This window comes from Rhinolophus ferrumequinum, chromosome 25, assembly GCF_004115265.2.
Source record: "Rhinolophus ferrumequinum isolate MPI-CBG mRhiFer1 chromosome 25, mRhiFer1_v1.p, whole genome shotgun sequence".
NCBI classification, from domain to species: domain Eukaryota; kingdom Metazoa; phylum Chordata; class Mammalia; order Chiroptera; family Rhinolophidae; genus Rhinolophus; species Rhinolophus ferrumequinum.
Window position 1 is genome coordinate 20,259,938 of NC_046308.1, and position 23,846 is coordinate 20,283,783.

Consider the following 23,846-nt stretch of genomic DNA (forward strand, 5'->3'; position numbering starts at 1 on the left):
TGCAGCCCCCCAAAGGCACGTCGGTCTGATATGAGCCCCCCTCCTCCATCATAGCCCCTGAACTACAGACATTAGAATGGACAGGTGGCCCTGAGGTTCCTGCCCCCAGAGTTTTCTGGCGGGTCTCTGAGGACTACCCTGTCCTTACCTCCCTCTTTCCTCCTCTGCAGGCGTAGTAACAGCATTTCCAAGTCCCCCGGCCCCAGCTCCCCAAAGGAGCCCCTGCTGTTCAGCCGAGACATCAGCCGCTCAGAATCCCTCCGTTGTTCCAGCAGCTACTCCCAGCAAATCTTCCGGCCCTGTGACCTGATCCACGGGGAGGTCCTGGGCAAAGGCTTCTTTGGGCAGGCCATCAAGGTACACACAGCCGCTGCTCTGCGCCTCTGTCCCCCCTCCCTCTCTTACCGGGTTTCGGGGAGTTCTTACCACACGGTCTTGCCCTGCATCCTGCAGGACACCAGGCCTCCTTGCTGGTGGCAGGTGATGTGAGGGCTGCAGCCCTGCCCTCCCAGGGCGCCCACGCGCAGCGTTGCTGTTGCCGTGAGCTTAGCGAACCTGGAGGCCTGGGATGGGGTGAGCTGGGCCATGGTCCTCCCACCTCCAGTCAGTGGGTGTTTTAGGAGCCCAGAGGCCTGTGCTGGGCGTACCACAGGGAGCACACCGGGGAGTGGCTCCTGCCTCCTTGATGAAGTCTCGGGGACTAACCTCTCTCTCTTTTTCTCCTCCTCCTCCTCTACTGAGAGCTGGGAGGGGGGGTCAGGTAAGCCATGTGTCTCAGCTTTCGGGGCATTGAGGCTGGAGAGCTCACCCCCGGCCCACCAGCTCCCTGGCGCATGTCTGTGGCACTGACCTTCCTGTCCCCAGACTTCTGTTCACTCAAGGGACATTCCTGTGTCAGATGATCAAAGCCCCTGCTTGGCTTGAAAGCGTCCCCTTCTGCCTCCTTCCGCACGTCCCTTTTCTGAATTCTTACCTCTCCTGTGTGCATGGCCAGCCAGCTGTCCAGAGAAGAGGGAGTGCTCCCTTCTGAGAGCCCTGTTGCCCTGTGCTGTGTCTTCTACACGTGAACTCTGTCCATCTGATCCGGCTCAGTGTGTCCTCCAGGGCATGGGATGGCCAGCTGCATAGATTTTCACACAGTTCTCCAGAACTGCCTCTGGTCTCTGCTCTCATAACCATCGCCCTGTTTGCAGGTGACACACAAAGCCACAGGCAAAGTGATGGTCATGAAGGAATTAATTCGGTGTGACGAGGAAACACAGAAGACTTTTCTGACTGAGGTAGGAAGGTGGGGTGGCGTTAGGAGTTTGGTGTCACTGTTGGAAGAGGGAAGATCTGAAATCATGGTTTCGAGAGGAAGCTTAATTTGGAATCATTTTCTTAAAGGCTGAGCCGAAAAGTGTACTAGAGGAATGGCCCTGGCCCTCTGAATTACAGCATTATTATTTGCTCCATGAACACGTACTGAAGACAGGGCCTGGGTACAAGGGATGCAGTAACAAATGAGGTGTGGTTCAGAGGCCTTCACGGATAATGGGGTGATGAATGTGAAAGCAGACCAATGTAGTACAACTGGGTACTGGAATCACTGCCTGAACAGCCTGCTAAGGTTCCCTGGAGAGGGGCCTCCCAGAGAACTGACCACCCTTGAGCATTTTCACAGCTTTTCCCACCTCTCGCAAGGTGCTCCATTAATTTGGCTGGGTACGGCTGTGGTCCGGGTGCTGTCCTCCAGGCCTTTGGTGCACTCTTGGGCCGTTCCACTCCAACATCCCCCCGTGCACTTCCTAGAAAGGCAGGGTCCTAAGGGTAAGGCCTGGGGGGCCCTTCCCACCCACGTGGAGGTGTTCTTCACCGTCACATAAGATAGGAGGTAGGAGGTGCAGGTAACACGGGTCAAGCTGACCCCTGGAGGGAAAGCGTGAGGAAGACATAGGGGGAAGTAAGCGCCCGCCTTCCTTGGCTCCCCCCACCCCTAGGTAAAGGTGATGCGCAGCCTGGACCACCCCAACGTGCTCAAGTTCATCGGCGTGCTGTATAAGGACAAGAAGCTGAACCTGTTAACAGAGTACATTGAGGGGGGCACGCTGAAGGACTTTGTACGCAGTGTGGTGAGCACCCCACTCCCATAGTCCCCAAGAGCCTTGGTGGGTTGTCAGTTGGACCCCTATATCACCACCGCCCTGGAGCCACAGTGGCCAGAGAGACTTGCTGCTTTGCATACAAAGGGCCATAATGAGTGGAACTGGGCACAGGCAGGGAGGGTTTGCTGGAAGATCGTGTTGACCCATGGAGCCTGGACCACGAGTGGGACAGGGCCCACAAGCCTCTGATGGACATTCCTCATCTTGCAGGACCCGTTCCCCTGGCAGCAGAAGGTCAGGTTTGCCAAAGGCATCGCCTCTGGAATGGTGAGTCTTGGCAATAACTTTGCCAGCGGGTTACGGGGGGTGGGGAGGTCGGGAGAGGTACAAGGATTGCAGGCAGGCGTTGGAACACAGAGACCCCACCCTGGGGTGTGCGCTGCACACCAGCAGCGTGTGCGCTGGGTCATTCAGCAGCTGTGTACTGAGCTTCTCTGTGCCAGTGAAATTGACCCCAGATGGCTGTTCTCAGCTCACAGCCCTACTCTCAAAGAATCCAAACCTTCAAGGGCAAACAGGACATGCATGAGCAAGGCAAACTGGAGAAGCAAACTAGCACAAGGTGGCCTGGCCTTACTGTCACAGAGTTGTCCAGGGTCTTCAGCGTCTTTGGAGCAAGCAGAGAACCTCGCTGCCTAGGAAATATGAGAAGGGGGAAAATGCGTTCTACTTGAGCGCTGAAGGATGAGGCAGAATTGGGCAAAAGTTCCTCTTGGCAGAGAGGCCCCAAGGTTGAAGAGAGGACAGCAGCCAAAACCTGGGAGGAAACAGTGTTTTACCTGGGGAAGAATGTCACCAATGAGACCAATAATAAGTGACAATTGCTGAGTGCTTTCTAAGTGCCAGGAACGAGCTGAGGGACTAACATGCATGTGCCTGTTTATTCCTCTCCACAGCCTGGTTTCCAGATGAGAAGCTGAGGCTAGAAAGGGACAGAGCTAGGAGCTTGGGCTAGTCAGTCCTGAGATTTTAATCACTCTTCATGTGGGGTCGTGAAGACAGTATTAGTCTAGGGGCACGTGAAGGCCCTGTGTTTTTAAGCTAAAGTGTCTGGACTTGATTTAGGAAGCCAAAAAGACATGTAAAAAAATTTTAAGCAAGAAAGGTTGATGGCGAGAGCTGGGCTTTTTTGCAATTGAGTCTGGTGTGGTCAGCAGGTTGGGGGGGAATTGGAGGATACTCAAGGCAGAAGGGCGTGAGGGGGTGCTAGTCACATCTCAGGTTTCTGAATTAAGGTACGACTGGGGGAACAGAAGATGGGGAGGCAGGGTGCAGTCAGGTTGGCAGTGAGGGCACAGGGGTCGAGGGAGGGGGGGTTGGGTGGCTTGAGGTGCCGAGAAGAAGGATGGCGTCTCTCACCAGACATTCGGGGATGGCAGTTATGGTAGGGAAACAGGTTTGGGAAGAGCTAGGATAGGTGCCTGCTGAGGCTGATGTGTGGTTCATGGGGGTCAACACGTAACAGAAGGTGGCTTCGAGAAGGGCGGGAAGGAAAAAGCAGGCACGCAGGTAGTGTGGGAGAGGTGTGGGCAACCTGTGTGGAGGGGGTGGGCAGGTCACGAGCTACAGCGATTCAGGAAATGCTCCCTGGGTGTGAGGGCACCTCCAGAAGCCTAGGGGATGGAAGCAGTATTGCAGGGGCCTGGGGAGGTGGAAGTGGCTTCAGAGTAACAAGAGCCAGAGGTGGAGGCTTGGAGGAGGGAGATAGCAAACAGACCTGTTTGGAAACATTTAGGTAGGAAGAGGGAGAAATCAAAGTGCAGACAGAGAGAAAGGAGGGTGCCGAGTCTCAGGGGAGGAGAATATGAGGAATACAGAGCCAGCTGGACCAGGGAGAGGTCATTTCTTCCCCTGTCACAGGCTAAAGGGACCCAGGGTAGCTGAAGCCAGAGATTTTGGGGTAAAGGGACCAGGAGCTGTGCATCTGAGGGCACTGACTTCAGCTGGCCTGGATCTAAGTAAATGAGTAGAGGGGAGGGGGACATGCCAGGGCCTGGGCCCAGTATGTTGGGGACTTCAGGAGGTAACAGGAAGAGAGAGGAAGCCCAGGCAGCCTTGGCTTTCTGTCGGTGTTAGGACAAGGGAGTGACAGCAGGAGGGCCTGGGCTCTGGAGTCCAGGGTGGATTCTGAAGCTGGGTGAGGATGGCCTGGGAGAAGAGCGGGTTCTATGGCCCCAAATCCAGAGTCAGCGTCTGGTTGATTTACTCAGCTCATCCTTCTGTTCCAGGCTTATTTGCACTCCATGTGCATCATCCATCGGGACCTGAACTCACACAACTGCCTCATCAAGCTGGTATGTCCCGCCGCTCTGGGCCTCCCCGGGGCCCAGCCTTTCTGCCTTCCTTGTCTCAAAGGAGACTGACCTGACCCTCTTGTTTTAGACCAGAAATATTGCTTAGGGCTCCTATCTTGCCCTTCCTGCTGCCACCATATGCCCTTCTCAGTCTTCTAGGGGCTCCCAGACACATGCAGACACAATTCCGTCTTCTTCCGGTAGCAGCCTTTGAAATCCTTTAGTTAGAATGGATTTGAGAAGTTCTTTACCTGAACTTATAGAGCCCTGTCAGTTTTCCTGGTTTTGCCCCGTGATGGTCCTGGAGAGCAGCTCACGGTGGACTCCATTTTACAGCTGCGGCACCTGAAGCCACAGAGCTAGTGAATTTTCAGTGACGGGCTGGAGGCCAGCATTTGTCCCACTGGCCGGGACGCTCCAGTTGTTACAATGTTATTCCTCCTGTTGACTTGCAGTCAGGCTTCCCGGGTGTCCACTGGCCCTGGCTCCACCCTCTGGACTCACACCAAACAATCTTAATCCCTTTTCCACATGACAGCCCCATCGCTATTTGAAGAGTTTATCTCCCCCACATCCCCCACTGACTGCCTCCACCTTGCCTTTTTCTGTCTTATCCTGGTTCTAGCCGTGGCCTTAAGTCTTTGGGGGAATAAGGCAGGATGGGGAACAAACAAAAGAGAAGACATCCCCTGTGCTGCCTCTGCGTTCCACTGTCCAGGTCCCAGATCCCTGCTCCTCCAGGCTCCACGGGCTCTGCTGCGAGTGCCCCCAGGCCTGGGGAATCTGCTGTGCCCTTGATACCAGCCTGTTAGAAAGCCAACGATGCCTCGGCTGCCAGGGCTTTGGCTGTGACTCTCCTTTGCTACACCACCCTTTCTCCCCTTCTCAACGGCTTCTCTTGGAAATGTCCCCACCAAGCCCTGACCTGGCCCTATCGTACCAGGACAAGACCGTGGTGGTGGCAGACTTTGGACTGTCACGGCTCATAGTCGAAGAGAGGAAAAAGCCCCCAGTGGAGAAGGCCACCACCAAGAAACGTACCCTGCGTAAGAATGACCGCAAGAAGCGCTACACTGTGGTGGGAAACCCCTACTGGATGGCCCCTGAGATGCTGAACGGTGAGTCCTGGTGCTCTGAAGGGGACATGCCCCCAGAGGGGAATTGGGGGCCACATCTTACAGCAGAGCCCTGGTAGCTCCAGGGGACGCCTGTGAAGTGTAAGGCCAAATACCTAGAGCTGAAGTCGATATGATGGTTATCGCTCGTCAGACTGGGTCTCTAACTCCTCCCTGAGCCCAGGCCTACCAGCTGGTCAGTGTTCCATCCTGGGCTTAGGGTGAGGTGGCTTTTGTGGCCCAGGGGTACGTGAGAGCACAGGCTGTCTATTGCCTGAGCTTAGCCTTTTCTTCTCTCTCCGTGCTGAAGTGTGGTGCCCCCTTGTGGATAATGCTCAAACCAACCAGAGATGCTGCTGGCTGGATCTCTTGAAACACAAGGTTGTGAGGCCTCAGAAGTGGCCTGATACAACCCTTTTTGGGATCTGAGGACCAGAGAAGCTCAGTGCTTTGCTCAGGAGCACACAGCTGGCTAATGGAACCGTCCAGATGAACCCTGGTCCAGTTCTCTTTCATTATCCCACGCAGTTTCATCATGGGCAGTGTTGTTCCATAAGATCTTTCCAAGGCAGCCCACCCAGGGCTTAGGAAAGGTAGTTTTCAGATGGTACCAGTCCTGGGAATCCTGTGGGGCATCCCCACGGAACCTGTTCTGACCCAGTTCTTGGCTATGGCCTGGCCTGGCCCTAGACTCAGTGCAGGGCAGGTAAGGGGCCAAACCTAACACACTGCTCTCCTGTGTTCCCCAAGGAAAGAGCTACGATGAGACGGTGGATGTCTTCTCTTTTGGGATCGTTCTCTGTGAGGTGAGCTCCGGCACGTACGCAAGGCCTGAGGCAGCTCTGCCCTGCCTCATAACTGGGGTCCCTCCTAAGGATGAGTAACTCGCCATGAAACCAACACGACTGTAGGATTGTACAGTTCATCACACAGCTGTTGACACATTCAAGTCTCATTGGTCCCATGATAAGGACGAAGTAGGGTTTTTTCAGGTGAGGAAACAGGCTTAGAAAGAGGCAGTGAGGGTGGCCAGTTAGCTCAGTTAGTTAGAGTGTGGTGCTGATAGCACCAAGGTTGCCGGTTCGATCCCCACATGGGCCACTGTGTGTTGTGCCCTCCTTTAAAGAAAGAGAAAGAGGCAGTGGCTTGCTCTTAGTCACATGGCTGGTGAGGGGCAGGTGAGACTCGGAACTCCACCAGGAAAGGCAGGAGATTGGTCATGGTGCTGTCCCTCTAGCTCTTGGGCCAGATGCAACCTCCTCCTTCCAGGCCCTGGTGGTGCCCCTGCCCTCAGCCTGGAAGTGGAAGTAGCCACTCCAGGAAGTACCAGCCCATCTGGCACAGTGCTAGGTACTGTGGGGTACAAAGTGAGTCTTCGAAAGATACATACCCTTAGGAGCTTAGCTCAGTCTATCTCAAAGCATGCAGTGGAACATATATTTTCAGAGGCTTCTGTAATCCCTGCAAAGTGGTGAGTGATAGAGGAGAGACAGGGACACTTGGAATATTGAAGGAAGGTTCTTTTAAAAATTGTTTTCTTTAATAGAGATCAATTGAACATTTGTGTACAAAGCACTAGGCTGGCACCAAAGGGTTTCAGACATGAATCAGACATAGCACCTCACTTCACAGAACCTGACTTCTGGCAGGGGACATGGGGACATGCAGGGTGGGGTGTATAGGAGCTGCCCCTCCAGATTTGGAATACTGTGCTTCGGCTACAGTGACACCTCTTCTAAACCCTCTTCAGTAACCAGACTTTCAATTGAGAGACAAATCTGGATTAGCCAGATTTGGACAGAGTTGGGGGGCAGCTCTCTGACCTCGGTTTTTATCTCCCTCTCCTGCCCATCCTTCCTGTCCATGATCCAGCATCCCTCTCTCCTGCTCTGTGGCCGCACCCACCTTAGTCCATTCCTGACCAGCCATCTTCTCACCTGCAGATCATTGGGCAGGTGTATGCAGATCCTGATTGCCTGCCCCGAACACTGGACTTTGGCCTCAACGTGAAGCTTTTCTGGGAGAAGTTTGTCCCCACAGACTGTCCCCCGGCCTTCTTTCCCCTGGCTGTCATATGCTGCAAACTGGAGCCCGAGAGCAGGTTGGTATCCCACCCCTTTCCACCACCTCACAAGGTCTTGGGATGCTTGCTCCGGCCTTCGGCTATCCCCAAGCCTTTCCCAGGCACAGGGGTGGGGCAAAAGCCTTGAGATCAACCACTGAAGGCACCCAACAACTCTGACGTGCCAGGTGGGGGATTGGGGTGCGGGGGGGAACGAGGGCATAGTACTAAGTGACCTGGGTATAACACAGAGACACGGCCGTTAACAGAAACTTTAACAGAAGAAAACTCACCCAAACCTATACCATTCTAACAGAATAAATGTCTTCGTGTCTCCATATTCCCCTGTCCATGGCCACACACACACATTTTTTTTTTATAATTATGATCTGAGAGAAAAGTTTTATATTTTGCCCTGCATTTTTCTTGTTATTACCCAGTCTTCCTGTTTATCATTTTTGTTGACTACATGAAATTCTATTAAGAGACTCTAAACATATTATAATATATATAATGTAAATGTTTAGTTTTTTTCCAGTTTCTTTTCGTAATAGGTATTACCACAGTGAGCGTCTTTATATGTTTAGGTAATTTTCTCCTTTAAAGAAATCTTTTTACAATTACCTTAATTCTCTCAGGGTATAGCTTTCATTATTACCAGTTTCCCTAGGTCTTTACAAGTTTGTGCATTAGAGAGCTAAAATCTTTGTGCTTTTTTCTGCTATCAAAAGCATGTTTCTTTTAAAAAAACAAATTGAAACATTAACAAAATACAGAGGGTGCCAAAAAAAATGGATACACATTTTAAGAAAGGAAAAAACTATTGAAACTGTAATACTCAATATATACCAAAAGATGAATACAAGTCACGTTTGACTTCTGCAATTACAAGAGGTGCTCAAAGTGGTTACTATCAACGTCCAGACTCTTCTGATTATGGCGAACTACTGCTTGAGCAACGGTGACCAAAGTGTCCACTTGTCTACATTTTTTGGCACGCCCAGTTTATAGCACGGGAAGTGTACGTCGTCTGTCATCTCCTAACCAATATGCCTGTCAACACTCTCCTGCCCCCCAACTCCATCCCCCCAAGGTAACCAGTTGGCACATAACCTTTAGTTTAAAATGATTTCCAAAGGTCCACCGTTGCATCTGGACTGGCTGGTGGGGGGCTCTATATTCATGGGCCAGAGGACCGCAGTCCTTCAGTAACACCGGAGTAAGAGCATGAGCAAAACATGTGAAGCTACACAATATTTGTTTGCTAAAATTAATAGCCCTTCTCTGTCATTCTAAATGTCTGTCTTTAATTCATTGACAAATATCTACTGAGTGCCTCCCATGTGCTGGATACTATGCTAAATATGTGGGATACATCAGTGAACAAAACGAAGGTGCCTGCCCTCCTGGAACTCACATCCTAGCACGGAAAGATGATGAGCAACAGATAAACGATATTGAATATAAGAAAGTGACAAATGCTATTAAAAAATGTAACGCTGAGGAAAGAGGACTATTTAGGGTACAAGTTGTCGTTTTAAATCACAGTGTTGGGGTAGCTGAGAGGTTGATAAGATGTTGAAGCAACAACATGGGGCGGGCGGGGGCGTGAGGCTGAGACGTCTTATTATTCCGGGGCACCTAAGCTACCCCTGTTTGCTTTCTCCTTGGCATGAGCTGCGGAGTCTCTGAAATGCCCCTTCCCGGGCTGATCCACTGATGTGGCAACAGTCTGAGGACTGGAAAGGAACTTTAAAAAGGCACTTAGTCCAGTCCCGCCTTTGATGGTTACATTTTCTCTAAGGCATACGTAGGAGGAGCTTTTTTCTCCTGGACTTTCTTTTTTCAAGCTACCCCCTGGAGCAAGGCCAGCCTTCTCACAGTATTATCTCTGATCTTTCTAGCAACTCTATGCAGTAGCAATAGCATCATCTCATCCCCATTTCCCACAGAAGTGCAAGGTTAAGAGGCTTTCCCGAGGTCCTACAACTAGGAAGTGGTTGAGCCACAGGCCCGGGTACCGCCCACACCACCCCATGGCCTGCCCATATTTTACCTGCCTCCAACTCACCCCTTTTCTTTCTAGACCGGCGTTCTCAAAACTGGAGGACTACTTTGAGGCCCTCTCCCTGTACCTGGGGGAGCTGGGCATCCCGCTGCCTGCAGAGCTGGAGGAGTTGGACCACACTGTGAGCGTGCAGTACGGCCTGAGCAGGGACTCGCCCCCCTAGCCCTGGCCCAGCCCCCTGCGGGGGGGCGTTCCACAGCCAGCATTGCCCCCTCTGCGCCCTATCCCTGCTGTGGGCAGGGCCATCTGGGCTTCCTGTGGATTGGCGGCTTGTTTAGACACAGAACAAGCCATCCCTACTACCTCCCCAGGAGGCGAGCGGGCGCAGCACCAGGGAAATGCATCTCCACAAGTTTTGGGGCCTGGTTACTGTCTGTAAATCCAACACTCGCCTGAAAGCTGTGAAGAAGACAAAAAAAGCCTGGCTCCTGGGCCAGGAAGAAGCTGTTACTCGTGACCACTGGGGAACTACCTGGCAGTGGGTTTCCAGGAGGCTCTTGCTTACACTAATCAGCGTGACCTGGACCTGCTGGGCAGGATTCCAGGGTGAACCTGCCCGTGGGCTCTGAAGTCCCTGGTCCAGCTGGGGACAGGAGGACTTCAAATGGGAGTGTGGATAAGAGAAAGACTGGTGGCCAGGTGGCGATCCAAGGATGTGAAATGAAAGTGGTGCTACCCCCCTTCCACTCCATGTCCCGCCCTCCCCTGGGGCAGGGGTTGAGGGAGTAGATTTTGAAGAGTCCCTTAGTTTGTGGTGGAACCGGCCTGGAGTCGGGAAGGAAGGGTTGGGTTCTGTTCACCTCAGGCCACATCTGTGTGAGGGGAACTTCCACCTAGTTCTCAAACTGTACTGCTAACGACTGGCTGAGAACGTCTGGGTGGCATCCTCTCTGCCTGCAGTAAGAAGTCACCCACAGTGCAGGAAGAGGCTGGCGGATGGAAAGAGGCTCTGCCCTCTAGAAAACCCGTATCCTGCCTGCTGTCACTCATACCCTGATGGGCATCTCAGTCAGAAGCCCGAGACACTTTCTATAGCTAGATGGGTTCTGGAGGACAGTGTGGCTTGTCATGGACCCAGTGTGTGAGGCCGGAGGAGTGGGACTCTCAGCCATCTCTTGGCTTTGCGGCAGCTACTGCTCACCCTTCATGCCTGGTCCAGGTACCAACTTGGGCAGGAAGAGGTGGGGCCAGTCCCAGAGCTTAGAGACAGCTCCCTGAGCTGGGCCTTCTGGCTTCTACGTCCCTCGTTGGCTGGCCCAGCTCACTAGCTCCCGGCTGCAACCTCCTGAGCCACAGCCATGGGTTGGAAAGCCCTGGGGGCAGCCTCCACCTTGGCTCCCACAGTTCCAGGGACTCAACACAAATACTAGATTTGCCTCCTCCTAAGTGTCTGTGTGCTTGCGCCATATTTAACAAATTGCGGGTGGGTTTGGGATATTACTGCGATGTGTGGTGGTTGTATTGGGGGTGGGAGGGAGGAGGCGGGTGGGACTGATCCAAAAGAGTGGTTGCTGTTAATACTATCTTGTTGTATCTGTTGGGTGATATGTGAAATACTGTTCATAGACCTGATGAGCTGTGGGATTCGACGTCATCTCTGGCTATGCTGTATAGACCATACTTATGTGTGAGTGTGCAAGCTCGTGGGGTTGAGCCCTGGGCTCCCAGCAGCAGCAAGGTCAGCATTGTATGGCTGGTTGTGCCTCAGCCGTCCCGCAAGCTTGGGAGTGGTGGGTCCAAGCCGGGCCATTGAGCAGACCAAATAAATTAAGCAGTTAACAAAACTGGAGCTACTGAGAGTGTGACTTGGGACCTGGCTCAAAGAGATGCATGTGGAGGGTCTGCTGGCCTGTCTGCTCCCTTCTGGAGGAATGCTACTGGCCAGGCCACATGACTCCCCAACTCTAATCCCCATTCCTTATAGAACAGGTACATACCACCTGGGGCAGCCCAGGCCTTAGAGCAGGTCTGACGCCCACCTGCCAGCTGGGTCGTTCCTTTGGAGCCCTACACTCCCCCCCCCAATACACGTGCACTCCTGAAGCCTGGCTATCCTGGAGTCCTGTCCGCAGGGCTGGTGCCGCCTTCATGATGGGAAGAAAGGAATGCAAGTCACCCCCAGCCCTAGTGCTTGTGAGAGGAAAAGACGCAGTTCTTGCTTCTGCACGTGGGGGTGTTGTCGAGGGGTAACCATTGGGCAGGATGATGCTATCTGGTGTGCGGGATCCTGAGCACAGTACACATCCATCTACCCAAAGGTGATTTCTCCAAAGCCTGAGGAGCCCCAACTTAAGAGCAGAATCTGATTCCTGGAAAAACTGAAGCTGGAGGGTGCCCCTTGCAGATAGAACTATAGAGCGGTGTCTGGGCGTGGGCAGAGGTCACCCTCGTGTTCCTACGGACTAAACCTATTGCTAAAATCCCTTGCTAAAACTCTTAACAAACACTCCCATTGTTAGTTGCTTCCCATTGTTAGGGAGCCCTAGGAGTCACCTGGCAGGGTCCTTCCTCAGCCCAGAGTTGTCCCCGGCGGCCCAAGAATCCATCCCCCTCTGCACACACACCCTTCCTCTGGCTGCTGCAGCACCACCACCCACCAGCTGTTTCCAGCCCCAGCCAAAGGCTGCCTGGATGTCCATTTTAACTACCCGCACCTCAGAAAGAACGCTGAGGGGGAGAGGATTTGCAGTGACCAACAACCTATTGAGACGCCCGCACACCCATCTTGCCTTCAGCTTCAACCTGAAAGATTCCTGGTGATGACAGACGGAGGCTGCAGTTACCAACCATTCAACTGTTGCCACCTCCAGGTTACAGGGCCAGGGTGAGGGAGAAAGCCAGAGCTTGCCACACAGGTGTTGACAAGGTAACCAAAAGCTTTCCACTTTCTGGGAGGAGTGTTTCTAGCACCCAAGAAAAACTTGGCAATATGGAATCTTTTTTTTATTTATTTATTTATATAAGTCAAATGCAGAGCAGTTTTCTGCATTTTATATGCAGGTGTCAGAATGAGGTATATTAAACATGTAGAGAGAGAAATGCTTTTATAGAAAAGTAGAAACCAGTAATGTTCTCTTCTTCAGTATCAGTAATACCAAGGGACCCCCTGAGGCATAGGTCCCAATAGGTACCACTGACCCCTGGGAACAGTCTGCTAAAGAGGATGGGCCCCACTAACCGCCGCCCCCCACCACCACCAAAGGGGGCAGTGGAAGGGCTTTGGGAAGGAAGCTCTGGATTGGGAGCACTCATAAGGCCTCCGAGTGTGACCTCAGGACTTGGAGGCCCTGCTGAGCCTTTGCCACAGGTAGCACAGTGGGAAAATGTACTCTCTTGGCCATGCCAGTAGCTTGTTCTATGGCCTCGGGTGTCACTTTCCCCCTCTGGACCCCTGTGTCCAAAAGGCTTGAGGAACCCTAAGATCCCTTCCAGTGGTTCTATGACAGCTTTACAAGTTAGGGGTTGTGACCCTAGTCCCAGTGCCCCGCTGGAAGGCACTGGCCTAGAAGCCACAGAGCCACCTGCAAATTTAGGCCACTGCAGGGGTAGGCCCTGAAGCACTTTATTACCTTGCCTCTGAGCTTAGTTTCCAGGTTAGTCTCTGAGTAGCAGCTCACAAGGCCCCACAGTGTAATTCCCATAGGTTAGCTGGCTGTAGTCTTACCCCTGCAAAACCAAGAGAGGTCACTGAAAGACAGCATCTGGAGCACTCCAGCTCCATCTCAGGTCCTGTGGCCTAAGGCAGTCGCGATCCTTCTCTACCCTCTTCCTAAGTGGAATGTTCAGTGCTCTTCTTCCGTTCCTTTCCTTTCGAAACAGGAAGAGTCCCTGGGCCCGGGCCCAGGCCCAGCCCACTGGTGTCAAGGCACATCTCTGCCAGCAGGCTGGTGCACACCCAGCGGTCCCCCGCCTAGATCCCGTTCTCAACCCACAGCTCAGACTGTTAGACGAACGCATTTCCCGTTCTCAGAGGTCAGTAGAGTGTTCCATCCCAAATATTTAAAAAACTAAATATATTTTTTTAAATGCCGCCTCTCGACCTGCTTGACCTGAACTATGAATAACAGTGTACGCCACTCAAGCCCACAAAAAACAAATGGAAGGGCGGACACCAAGGCCACCTTAGATAATAAAGCACAGAGGAGCCCCGGGGAGCTCGCTGTCCATCCCTGATTCAGTTCTGGGGCACAGGCAGTGTTTGGAAGCCCTTGTCAGCAGCACTGCTGTGGGGGCTGCCACAGTCTCCATCCACGGGCAAACTCCTGCTCCAAGAAACGGAGAAAGAGCATTGGTAGGACCCTACTCAGGACTCGCCCTCAGCCCACAGTGTCACGTGCTTCTTATGATTCACCAAAAACAAAGAAAAGGAGGGGAGGGTTTTAACCACAACAAAATGTGTCAGTCCTCCCAGCTGTAGGAGGGTAGGCCATCCTGCACCAGTGTCTGCATGGGCTACTGCCCACTGTGCAGGGGCTCAGGCCCCAGGAGTGCCTGCCTGGCCCATAAGGGGGACGCTGCCCTCCTGAAGGTCGACTGGAGTCTGATTGGTGTGGACCACGACAGTCGTCTCATCCACGATCTCACAGGTGGGGTTAGTGAAGGCAGACAAGGGCAGGGTGATTCGCTGCATCTCCCTCTCACACACTTTGTGCTCATGCTGCTCTTTCAGGTCCTTCCCCCTGGCGAGAAAAGAGGAAAGCGTTTAGGCTGTGCCTCCTGCAGGCTCGGCTCATTAGATAGCATCTCGAGGCCCAGGCAGGGCAGGAGCCAGCTGTGTGGTCCCAGCGATAAACAGTGATGCCTAGATTTCCATTCTGCCAGACCCTTAACCAGGAGCTCGTGCACCTCTGGTCTCTGCTTCCTCCTCTGTAAAATGGGGGTGATAGTGGCATGAACCTCACAGAGCTAGTGGGCTTCCATGAAGAGAATGTAGAGGAAAAACACTTCAAGTAAGATGAAGTTTTGTTCTTTCAGCCTAAGACTCCAGGAGACCCAGAGAGCTATCTCAGCCCAAACCCATAAAGTCCATAAAGCTGACCCGACTATCCTGTTCTGAGACAGTTGTCTTATCCTAAAGTCCCAGCAGGTGTGAACCCCAGCTGGAAACAGGGACAGTCCTCAACCCACGCAGACGGCAAAAAGTACTCTGAAGGCTGCTTAGCTCAACTGGGAAATGAGATAATGACCATCAGACCCCTCAGTTTTCACACGCCTTTGAATTTTCATAGTGCTCAGTGACCCAATTAGGCCATGGTGTTGCCTCATTTACTTACGTGGAATATTTACTCCATGCTAAGGACTTTATGTACATTATCTCACTTCATTCTCAGCTGAACTCGAAGAATTAGATCTTATTCATTTTACAGATGAGGAAATGGCCCAGAGAAGTTAAAGAACTCCCCAACCACATGATGGGCTCAGACTGAAGTCTTGAACTCTGCTGATAACTCAGGAAAGTTCAGACCGGATCAGGCTCACCCCAAAGAAATGGTGGGGCAGGGACTCAAGCCCCGTGTTCTGGCTACACATGTAGGGCCATCCCCACTGGCCCAGGCTACCCGCATGGCAGGCCAAAGGGGTGAGTGCCTAGCACACTGCACACCAGAACCAGCACCCAGGACCCAGGTCAGCATCCTCCAAAGCCAGCAACTAGATATGTGGGCTCAGCTGCCAGAGGAAATCTTCCTGGAAGGAGCACCTCCCCCAAAGAGGCCTTGTAACAGGCAGCTGACGGATGACTCGGTGAAACAATACGAGCCTACTTTAGACCTCCTCACAGAGATGGATGAGATCTGAAAGATTATATATCTGTCACGATGTGAGATGCAATGACAGAAGTTTCCAGAGACAGGAGACTATTAAGAAAATAATAGGTGCTGGAAGAAGTGGAGTTTGTACAGGTACCTCAGAACTGTCTAAATCAACCAGTTCTCTTTACTCATGTTCTAGTACCAACGGCCTTGGCTGTGTGACACTTGGCAAAACACTTAGCCTTGCTGAGCCTTGGTTCCCTTATCTGTAAAATGGGGATAATATCTGCCTCAGAATAAGATAATGAATGTGAAAGCATTTCAAAACCAGTGTAACTGCTATATAAAACTCATAGGAGGTTATTATGATTTGTCCTGAATATGACTTGACTCACCAAGCAATGTTATCTTAATCTGGTTTCCCAAGGAAACTCTCCTACTGACCAGCCAAGGCTAGTATTGTTTACGTGACCTCAGCAATTCCCCTCCTCTCTGGGCATTCATTTCATCCTCTGTAAAACAAGGAGATGGAATACGGCCCCTAACACTCTGTAAGAGAACTAGGGAATCAGAGCATGAGACGTGCTCTGATTCCCTAGTTCTCAGTGTAAGGTCACAGAAGGCAAATTTGTGAGCTCATCTCCCTGAGTCACCCTGGGTGACTGAGTTTCTGGATGTGCAAGCCTGAGGCTCCTCCCCTATCCTTCTCACTAGTCTCTGTACTGGACTCCACCAACTCCTGCAGCAGAGTAACTCCCAGAGCGCCCAGAGGAGAAACGGAGGGACATGGGGGAAGGGTCGTTTAGACCAAGTGCATCCCCACTCACAGCCCGAGATTCATTTTGTCCCTGGACACTGTTCATCAGTTACAACTGCTGCCACATAGAAGGAAATACCTACCTCTATAATAAAACAAAAAGCCAGATTCTTCAAGGTTGCCCATGTAGGGAGAATCTTGGAAGATCTGGGTTTAATTTTATTTTTAAGGGAGCCCCTAAGCCAGCAGAAGAGCAAAAGGCAATTTTCAAAAGAAGTGGAGTGTGCAAGTGTCTTTTGCCCAGGCCTGAATTTCAAAATCTAAGGGGCTGGAGGGAAAGGGTTCTTCCTGAGTACCTACTGAGGTGCCAGGAAATGGCCTTCCCATCCAGGATGAGGAGAGCTTCCTATACATCTACTGGATGCCACACACTTTATATATCATCTTTAATTTCCACACCAACTTTGCAAGATAATATCCACATTTTATAGATGAAGAAACAGACTGTTTTCCTTAGCTACCTCCTTTACCAAACATCTGGCTGTGTTCAGCCGAGCTGTTGACAATGGTCAGGCTGCATCATACATGAGTCTTTAGGGGGGAAAAATCAATTTCATATTAATGAGGCAGAGCAGGGCCGAAAGAGCAGCCAAGGGTAAAGGAAGCAGGTGCTGGGATTCATCTGGATTATAGTGTCATCCATTTAGAAGCCTCAAAACACGCCCAACCCCATGTGCCTCCTGTTAACGATACCTGTGTGTCCTGCAGATGCAGCGGCCGCCCCCAGCTCCCTTCAAGATTTGAGAGGCTACTAGGCCTGCTGCTTTGACCATCAGGCAGCTCAGCCCATTCTCACTGCCTTTCTTGGGGGGTGGGGGCAGCCAGGCTGTTGTCTGGCAGCCAAGAAAGGACAAAAGGCTTATTCACTGACTCAGCTCCTTTCCTAAGGGGGTAGAGTGGTTTTGACTTACAGTTTTTCCTTTGCCTTTTTAATCAGAAAAAAAGCGCTCCCTCCAGAGCTAGCAAAGGCACTGACTGCGCTTGGGGCAGGGACCAGGGAGGGAACTGCAGACTGGACGTCTGAACCTCGTGGCCTAGACAACCAGGACAAAGACCAGCCTGGCTAAGCCCTCACCCACCCCCACCTGCCGCCCTTCCTCCCCTGAGAGGAAGCCTGGTGCCTACCCGCCCTTCCCAGCCAGGGGAAAGCTCCATCCCATTAGCCTCATGGCCTTTGGCAGAGTTCAAGGCTTTGGTAATTCTATCCCCGACTGCTCCAGAGCCAGGATCGGGAGCTGGCCAGAGAGAGCAGGTGTGGATGAAACTCCTGCCTGCCTCTCACATCTTTTTTTCCCCCCGTGGGGGAGGTTGTGGAGCCACTGAAGACTACCTTCAGGCAACACAGGTTTCTTCAAATTATTACGTAACTCTGAACCATGGCTATTTTCCCAGTCAGCAGTGCTGTGCCACACTGCTGCTCAGGGAAAGTTCCTCAAGGCAGCTAAGGTGAACACCAACTGTATGCCCAAACAACACTGTCTCGTTTCATCCTCACAACAAACCTGTATGGTATCTATTAGGATTTGTGGTTCAGAGATGGGAAGGCAGGTGCAGAGAGGTTAAATCATTTATTCAAGCAAATGGCAGAGCTGGGATTTGAACCCAGTACTGCCTGCAACCACCAGCACGTAATATTGTCTTTTTAGGAAATATTAGATCATCATATCTAACCTCCTGCCCCTACACTATTTTAAGATGAGGAAACCAGAGAAGGTAAATGATTTGTCCAGTGTCTCACCCAGAATTGGTAGTAGTTCCAGAACTGGATCCTGGTTTATTTTATTTTATTTTTTTATTATTTTGACTTCTAAAGCCAGCTATTTTATTTTTAAAGTTTCTATTTTTCCTACTGGCCTTTGCAATTCAAAGCAAATTTGCATGAAGCTACGAGGCCTCTCTGGAGGTATGGGAGCTATTGATAATCTGTAGACACAGCTTATTAGCTGTGTACCTTGGACATGGCATGTAAAACAGTGTAAAAGCAATTCTTCTAGTGTGGCCATGAGGCTTGGGCAAGATCCTACAAGTGTTCTACTATTTACATTTACTATTTGTAATAATCTTTGGGGGGGTGTGGGATGCGTATGATGTGTGTGGAGGGAGGCTATATCCCCATTTAACAGACAAGAGACCGAGGTGCACAGTGGCAGAACATACATTCAACAGGACACGTGTTCTCTGACTCTGGGGAGAGCTTGCCGCTAGCCCACATGTGGTTTCCTGTTGTATAGTGTTCTCAGAGCACTTTTGCGAGGAAAGGGGTGGTCCCGGTGGTTAGTGACGGAGAGTCTGGTGACTTGGTGTCCTGCCCTGAGTTTACAGGAAAGTAAATATTAGGCTTCAGGGCAGTCTCATGACAATCTAAGAGTAGCAAATCTAGAAGAAAGGCCTGGCCTCCTCAATGGGCATGAGAACTGAGCTTGGAATTAAAAACGTTTAGTCAATTCAAGCACCTGGAGACCAGGAAACTGTCACAAGATTGGAGGAGAGTCAACTGCTATCCAGTGGCTGAGGAAGGAGGGTTAAACTCAGCTAACATGGTTTGGTTCTGACTACAAACTGTAGGCCAGGGCCACTACATCATTTCCTCTAACTCTCTGATATGAACAGGCAGGTGTCCCTAGACCTGCCATGTCAACCATCCCACTGGGGGCAACCACCTTGGACCGGGACTCAGGAGATCCTCTCAGGTCAATACTTCCCTTCTCTGAACCTCTGCTTCCTGAAATCACGGAAAATTAGAGAAGCAACAGGGCTTGGAGAGCGCTAGTACAGTACCCACATTTTACAGAAAAGAAAAACAGCTATTGTTAGGAACCACCGAGCTAAGCAGTCATATGCCTTAGCTACAGCAATGTTCTGGAGTAGGAAATAGAAGCCCCTTGCCCAAAGTCACACCGACAGCTAGTTAGGGGCAGGGCTAAAACTTGCTTCCACCAAATGTTAGGTGTGTGATCTCAGGCAAGGTACATATCCTATTTTACCTTCAGTTTTATAATCTGTAAACTGGGGATTAATAACATTATTTGCCTCATAAACGTGATTGTGAGAATTGAGTTAAAGCATGCAACTGCTTGAGGCAGCATCTGGCATATGTTAAATGTTTGTTGCTGCTGCTGCTGCTGCTGCTAGTGTTGTTTTTGTCGTTCCCTTTTACATCTGTAAAATGAGGAGGTTGACGACATCACCTCTAAGGACACCTTAGGTTGATTTAATGCTGCGTGATTCACTAGGGCTGTGGGCTCAGACATGCAGGCCACCATGTCACTTCCCTTACATGAAGACTTCTCAGACCACAGGAGAGAAATGCCACAGAAAATCAGGGCTGGAGGGCAAATCCCCTGATTCTGACAAATCCCCCAAAATGGCAAATAGTTTTCCCAGCATCAGCCATTCCTATAAAAATGAATGCAACTCGGGCTTATCATCATGCACCTGTCATATGACAGCCTTTGCCACAGGTTAACTCAGGGAATCCTCTCAAAATAAGCATTTTTCCTCTTGCTGTCTCATGACACAGGTCATGTCCCTGGGTTTCCCAGGTAGCCTCTTGGCTTTCTGATATGTGGTGAGGGGTAGTAAATAGGCTCTCTGTCCTCCAACTCACTTTTGTCATCCTGTCCTAGAGGAGATCCTTAATGGCTCAGGAAATTCAAGCCACAGTGGCAAAAGTGGTGGCTGGGGACCTCTTCTTATAGCAGAATTTTATAACTCATGGAAAGAATTCCATCTCTGGATCCCTGCAGTGAGTGTCCAGCCTGATTTCTGCAGTGCCACTCACTTCACCCAGACACACTGGCTTAGACCATCAGGGAGTTTGGTATCAAAAGAGCTGGGTTTGAATCCAGGTTCTGCCACTCCCAGGCAGTGACCTTGGGCAACTCACTTTACCTCTCTGACAAAGGTTTCCTCATCTATAAAATGGGGAACAAGAACACCTACTTCCAAAGGCTTTTGGGTGGGGAGTAAAGGCACCAAAGGAAAGGGTCTGTCTAAGGTCGCCTAGTAAAGACTAGAACCAAGTCTCTACATCTTGAGCTGGTATTTCCTCTTTCCTCACTTTCTTTTTGAGTAATGACCCAAAGAAGTGTGGTTTGACTTTGTGTACCTTCCCCCCGTCCTCTCAGGGAGCCCAGAAGAGAAGCTACTGACCTCTTATAGGTGTAGCCCAAGATGATGCCAGCTCCAATGGCAATGATAATCACCATCATGGTAATGCCCAGCACATAACCTGCCAAGGACAGGACATAAGGCCCATTAGCCTCATCCCAGATAATCAGCAAATACTTCATGAATCCCACAGGGCCGGGGTGGGGCCGTCCTACCTAGGGTTCCCAGATCCTTTTTCTCCTTAGCATTCACCCGCACCCGCTGGCTGATTCCAATCACTGGCTGAACAGCTGCCACCTCGCTCCGGGCAGGCAGGGTGTTGGCAGGAGCGAACACCTGCACCTCATCTCCACCTGGCACTTCAGACGCCTCCTTGGTTTCTGTTGTGGAGGTTGGTGGGTCCTGGGAAGCGGTCTCTGGAAGTGAAGTGGGACACAGCTCTCATCAGAGAGTGACCTGAGCGAATTCCACAATTAAACCAGGCCTGAGTATTGGGGGAGTAGGGGTTGTCCACCTTAGAATGACCCATACACACTGAAATCAAACCTTGCCCCAGCGGCAAGACCAAGCCTGAAAGGGCTGTACCATTGCTGGAACAAGGGAAATTGTGGGGACAGAGCCCCAAAAAGCAGTTTCCAGGCTCTCGGCCTCACATAGAAAGGTGCTGGCTCAGGTAGTAAATGACCATCGACTGTGATCAAATGGCCATCAGCTGTGGCTAGTTGGCCGTCAGCTGTAACCAGTGAGCCATTGGGCACTAATATAACTGCCATGGCTAGGCTAGCAGAAAATGGGGCTAGCAAGAAGATGGTGGCTGAGCCTGCAAGCGGCACAGTGAGGGTTGAGAATTGTGTGGCTCCTGTTTCCTGTTTCTCCAACCCAGCCACCAGTGAGAGTATAGAGATATGACTCCCCTACTTATGGCTCCGTGGGTGTTCCTTTTTGGCCTCACCATATCCTGCGTTCTTATGTGGGAAGCGGGACCAGAGACCCCACCTGACACCCCGCATGACACATGGCACTGTAAGCAGGGTCTCCCACATGACAGAAATGTAAGGGGAAGGCCATAAGGCCTCTCCTGCCTCCCATGTCTTCATCTGTTCAAATCTTTGCCCTCCTCTCCAGGGTGCCCCCCTCTATAAGAGAAGACAGTCCCAGTGTCCCAGTCTTCTGGACAATTCACCTTTATTGAGCCCAAGCTACACACCAATCCCTGTTATATGCTTTATGTATTCCATTTAATCCTAGAGAACTGTCTTGCTGCCTTTGAAGCAACAAGCCTGCGCTCTGGAATCTAAGAAACTTGGATTCAAATCTGGACCCTGCCATTGCCTTCAGTAAGTTGCTGAACTTCTCTGAGGCTTAGATCCCCCAGTTTCTTCCCAGGGGGCGCTGTGAGCATAGCCTAGCAGAGAGCAGATGATCCACAAACTGTCAGTAAACACTGAGGGGATCGCTAAGGGTGTGGGACCCAGGACGCGGGTCCCTTGGGCTACCCCAGGCAGCCGGGCGGGCACAGGGCTCACGGCCGAGGGGCGGAGCCCCGCCTCCCACGGTTGTTTACAAGGCGGTCGCGTAGGATGAGCTCACTCCGAGAGGCTGCAGTGGCCAATGAGCTTTGGGCCCCGCGGCCTGGAGATAGCCCTGGCCAATCGGACGGCGCGGGGGCGGGGCTGGGCCAGCCGGCGTCGTGCGGCCGCACGTGCGTGGAGGCTGTAACAGCCGCTCCCAGGCGCCCTGGGCTTGGGGGCTCCTGAGGTTCCCCGGGTCTGAGGCGGGTACCTGGGCAGCGCGTGTTCTCGCAAGGTCGCTTCTCGGGAGCGCCCGCCTCGCCGCTGACGTAGCACCAGGGCCCGCGCGGGTCCTGGTCTGGGTTCCGGCAGTAGCTGTGGTTGCCGGCGCCTGGGAGGGGAAAGAAGGCGCCATGGACCCGGGCCGGGGCCGCGACCGCGGCCGCCTCCCGCCCACCGCCCAGGGTGGACACTCACCGGACTCAGGGGTAGAGGCCAGGCTGCTCTGCGCATTCAGCCAGTTGAGGCAGCGGAGGCCCGGCGAGGGAGAGGGCTGGTCTGCCCTGTACAGGTGGCCGTTGTCCCAGAAGCAGCCTGTGAGGAAAAGGAGTTCCTCGGATACTGAGTGGCGAGCAGGGAAGTCCTGGTCACTCCGCCTGGGAGACCCTAGGTCCTGCTGGGCTTTCCCTGCCTCACGTGGAAAACCCCGCCGGTGCCCAGACCTCTTGTTTTTCTTTTTTAAGCCGGAAAACACTGCACAAGTGCAAAGGGTTGTTATCCTGGTACCTGTGGCCCCTCAGGAGGAGGGTGCGGGGGAGGGCCTGGGTGTTTTGGGTCAGTGGGCAGCCAGGCCTGAAATTCATCCCTGTGTTGTAATTCCATGTTACGTAAATTCTGGTGTACCCTTCTCTGCGGATATGGCCAAACTTCCAACAGGCAACACTGCCAAGAGAATTCTACAAAAGCCTTGATAAGAGTTAGGCAAAAGACATCCTCAAATGGAGGGAATCTGCCTCATCAGCTGCCTGGATGTGATTCCACACTTCCACTCCCCTCAGCAGGAGAGCCACGGGAAAAGGCTGGGGAAGGAGGGCCTATGCTCTGGCCGCCGCACCATGCAAAGCCCCTGAAAAGAACAGGACTTAGGGAGTAGGGGGGATAAACCCCCAAGTTCCATCCACTCATGAGCCACAGGCAAGGAAAAGGAAAGAGAAAGTGGCTATTTGCCTTTGTTCTTAAAAGCAAAGATGGAGCTGCAAGTCTCTTGCAGGGAAAGAAGGGGGAAAAGCTATGGGACAACAGAAACCACCTAAAAGCTTCGTGTCCTGTCATCTTCCTGTGGAGCCTGGCCATGCTTGGGAAATGGGGAGCTTTTCCCTTTCTGCTTCCTTAAGTTGCTGCAGAAAGGAAAGATTGTAATCTTACCTCCAGATCCATAGACTTCTGCTAGGAGCATGTTGCTGAGGAGGAATGTTTGCATCCAGGCTAACAGCATCCTCACCAGCTTCATCTTGCAGGTGATTGACCAACCAGTGTCCCACCGGAGTCCCTTTTTGCGGCAGCTCTGCCTCCCTGTCCCAGCCTTGCAGTCAGACCTGCCCTTGTTATGCTCTTCTGGTAAACAGCCTCTCTTTAGAACTGGGAGCTTCCCAGCTAGCTTGCTGCAGCGAGGTGTTTTTCGGCTGCAAGGCGCCCCCTGGGTCCTAAGCCTCCTATGCCACGCAAGATCACTAACCCTGAGCCAGGAGAGGAACTCTGCTAGATGAAAGGAGGCAGAGAAATTCAGGTTGTGCCTAACGGGCGATCAGTTTGAGACCTGCACTGGCTGCATCCCCAGGGCTTTTCATTTCTTCTGTTTCCATTTGTGTGAGTACAGAAAGTAATTCTGTCAAGAGGCATCATTGCTGGGTAGGGGGTTTGGAGTTATAGTCACTAGGGCAGAACAGCTTAGGGAAAACATGCTAGCTGCAACAAC

General features: G+C 51.9%; 2 protein-coding genes across 3 annotated transcripts in view; one reads left to right on the plus strand and one right to left on the minus strand.

The window, feature by feature from the left end:
* LIMK2 (LIM domain kinase 2) overlaps nucleotides 1–11,472 on the plus strand; it is a 54,399-nt gene extending 42,927 nt beyond the window's left edge. For both annotated transcript variants that reach the window (XM_033097847.1, XM_033097848.1), the window contains 9 exons: nucleotides 171–357; nucleotides 1,194–1,280; nucleotides 1,980–2,111; nucleotides 2,355–2,411; nucleotides 4,373–4,438; nucleotides 5,382–5,556; nucleotides 6,304–6,359; nucleotides 7,497–7,654; nucleotides 9,702–11,472. In XM_033097847.1, coding sequence (XP_032953738.1) covers nucleotides 171–357; nucleotides 1,194–1,280; nucleotides 1,980–2,111; nucleotides 2,355–2,411; nucleotides 4,373–4,438; nucleotides 5,382–5,556; nucleotides 6,304–6,359; nucleotides 7,497–7,654; nucleotides 9,702–9,846 — 1,063 coding nt within the window. In that variant the 3' untranslated portion in view covers nucleotides 9,847–11,472. The remainder of the gene's footprint in view (nucleotides 1–170; nucleotides 358–1,193; nucleotides 1,281–1,979; nucleotides 2,112–2,354; nucleotides 2,412–4,372; nucleotides 4,439–5,381; nucleotides 5,557–6,303; nucleotides 6,360–7,496; nucleotides 7,655–9,701) is intronic.
* Nucleotides 11,473–12,629: 1,157 nt separating this feature from the next.
* On the minus strand, nucleotides 12,630–23,496 carry PIK3IP1 (phosphoinositide-3-kinase interacting protein 1). Its single transcript, XM_033098356.1, has 6 exons — nucleotides 23,297–23,496; nucleotides 22,349–22,465; nucleotides 22,143–22,262; nucleotides 20,576–20,776; nucleotides 20,403–20,481; nucleotides 12,630–14,362 (listed from the first exon to the last, which is right to left on the minus strand). Exons 1-6 carry the CDS (start codon nucleotides 23,379–23,381, stop codon nucleotides 14,158–14,160), a joined length of 807 nt encoding a protein of 268 aa, XP_032954247.1. The 5' UTR covers nucleotides 23,382–23,496; the 3' UTR covers nucleotides 12,630–14,157.
* Between the last annotated feature and the right edge of the window lie 350 nt (nucleotides 23,497–23,846).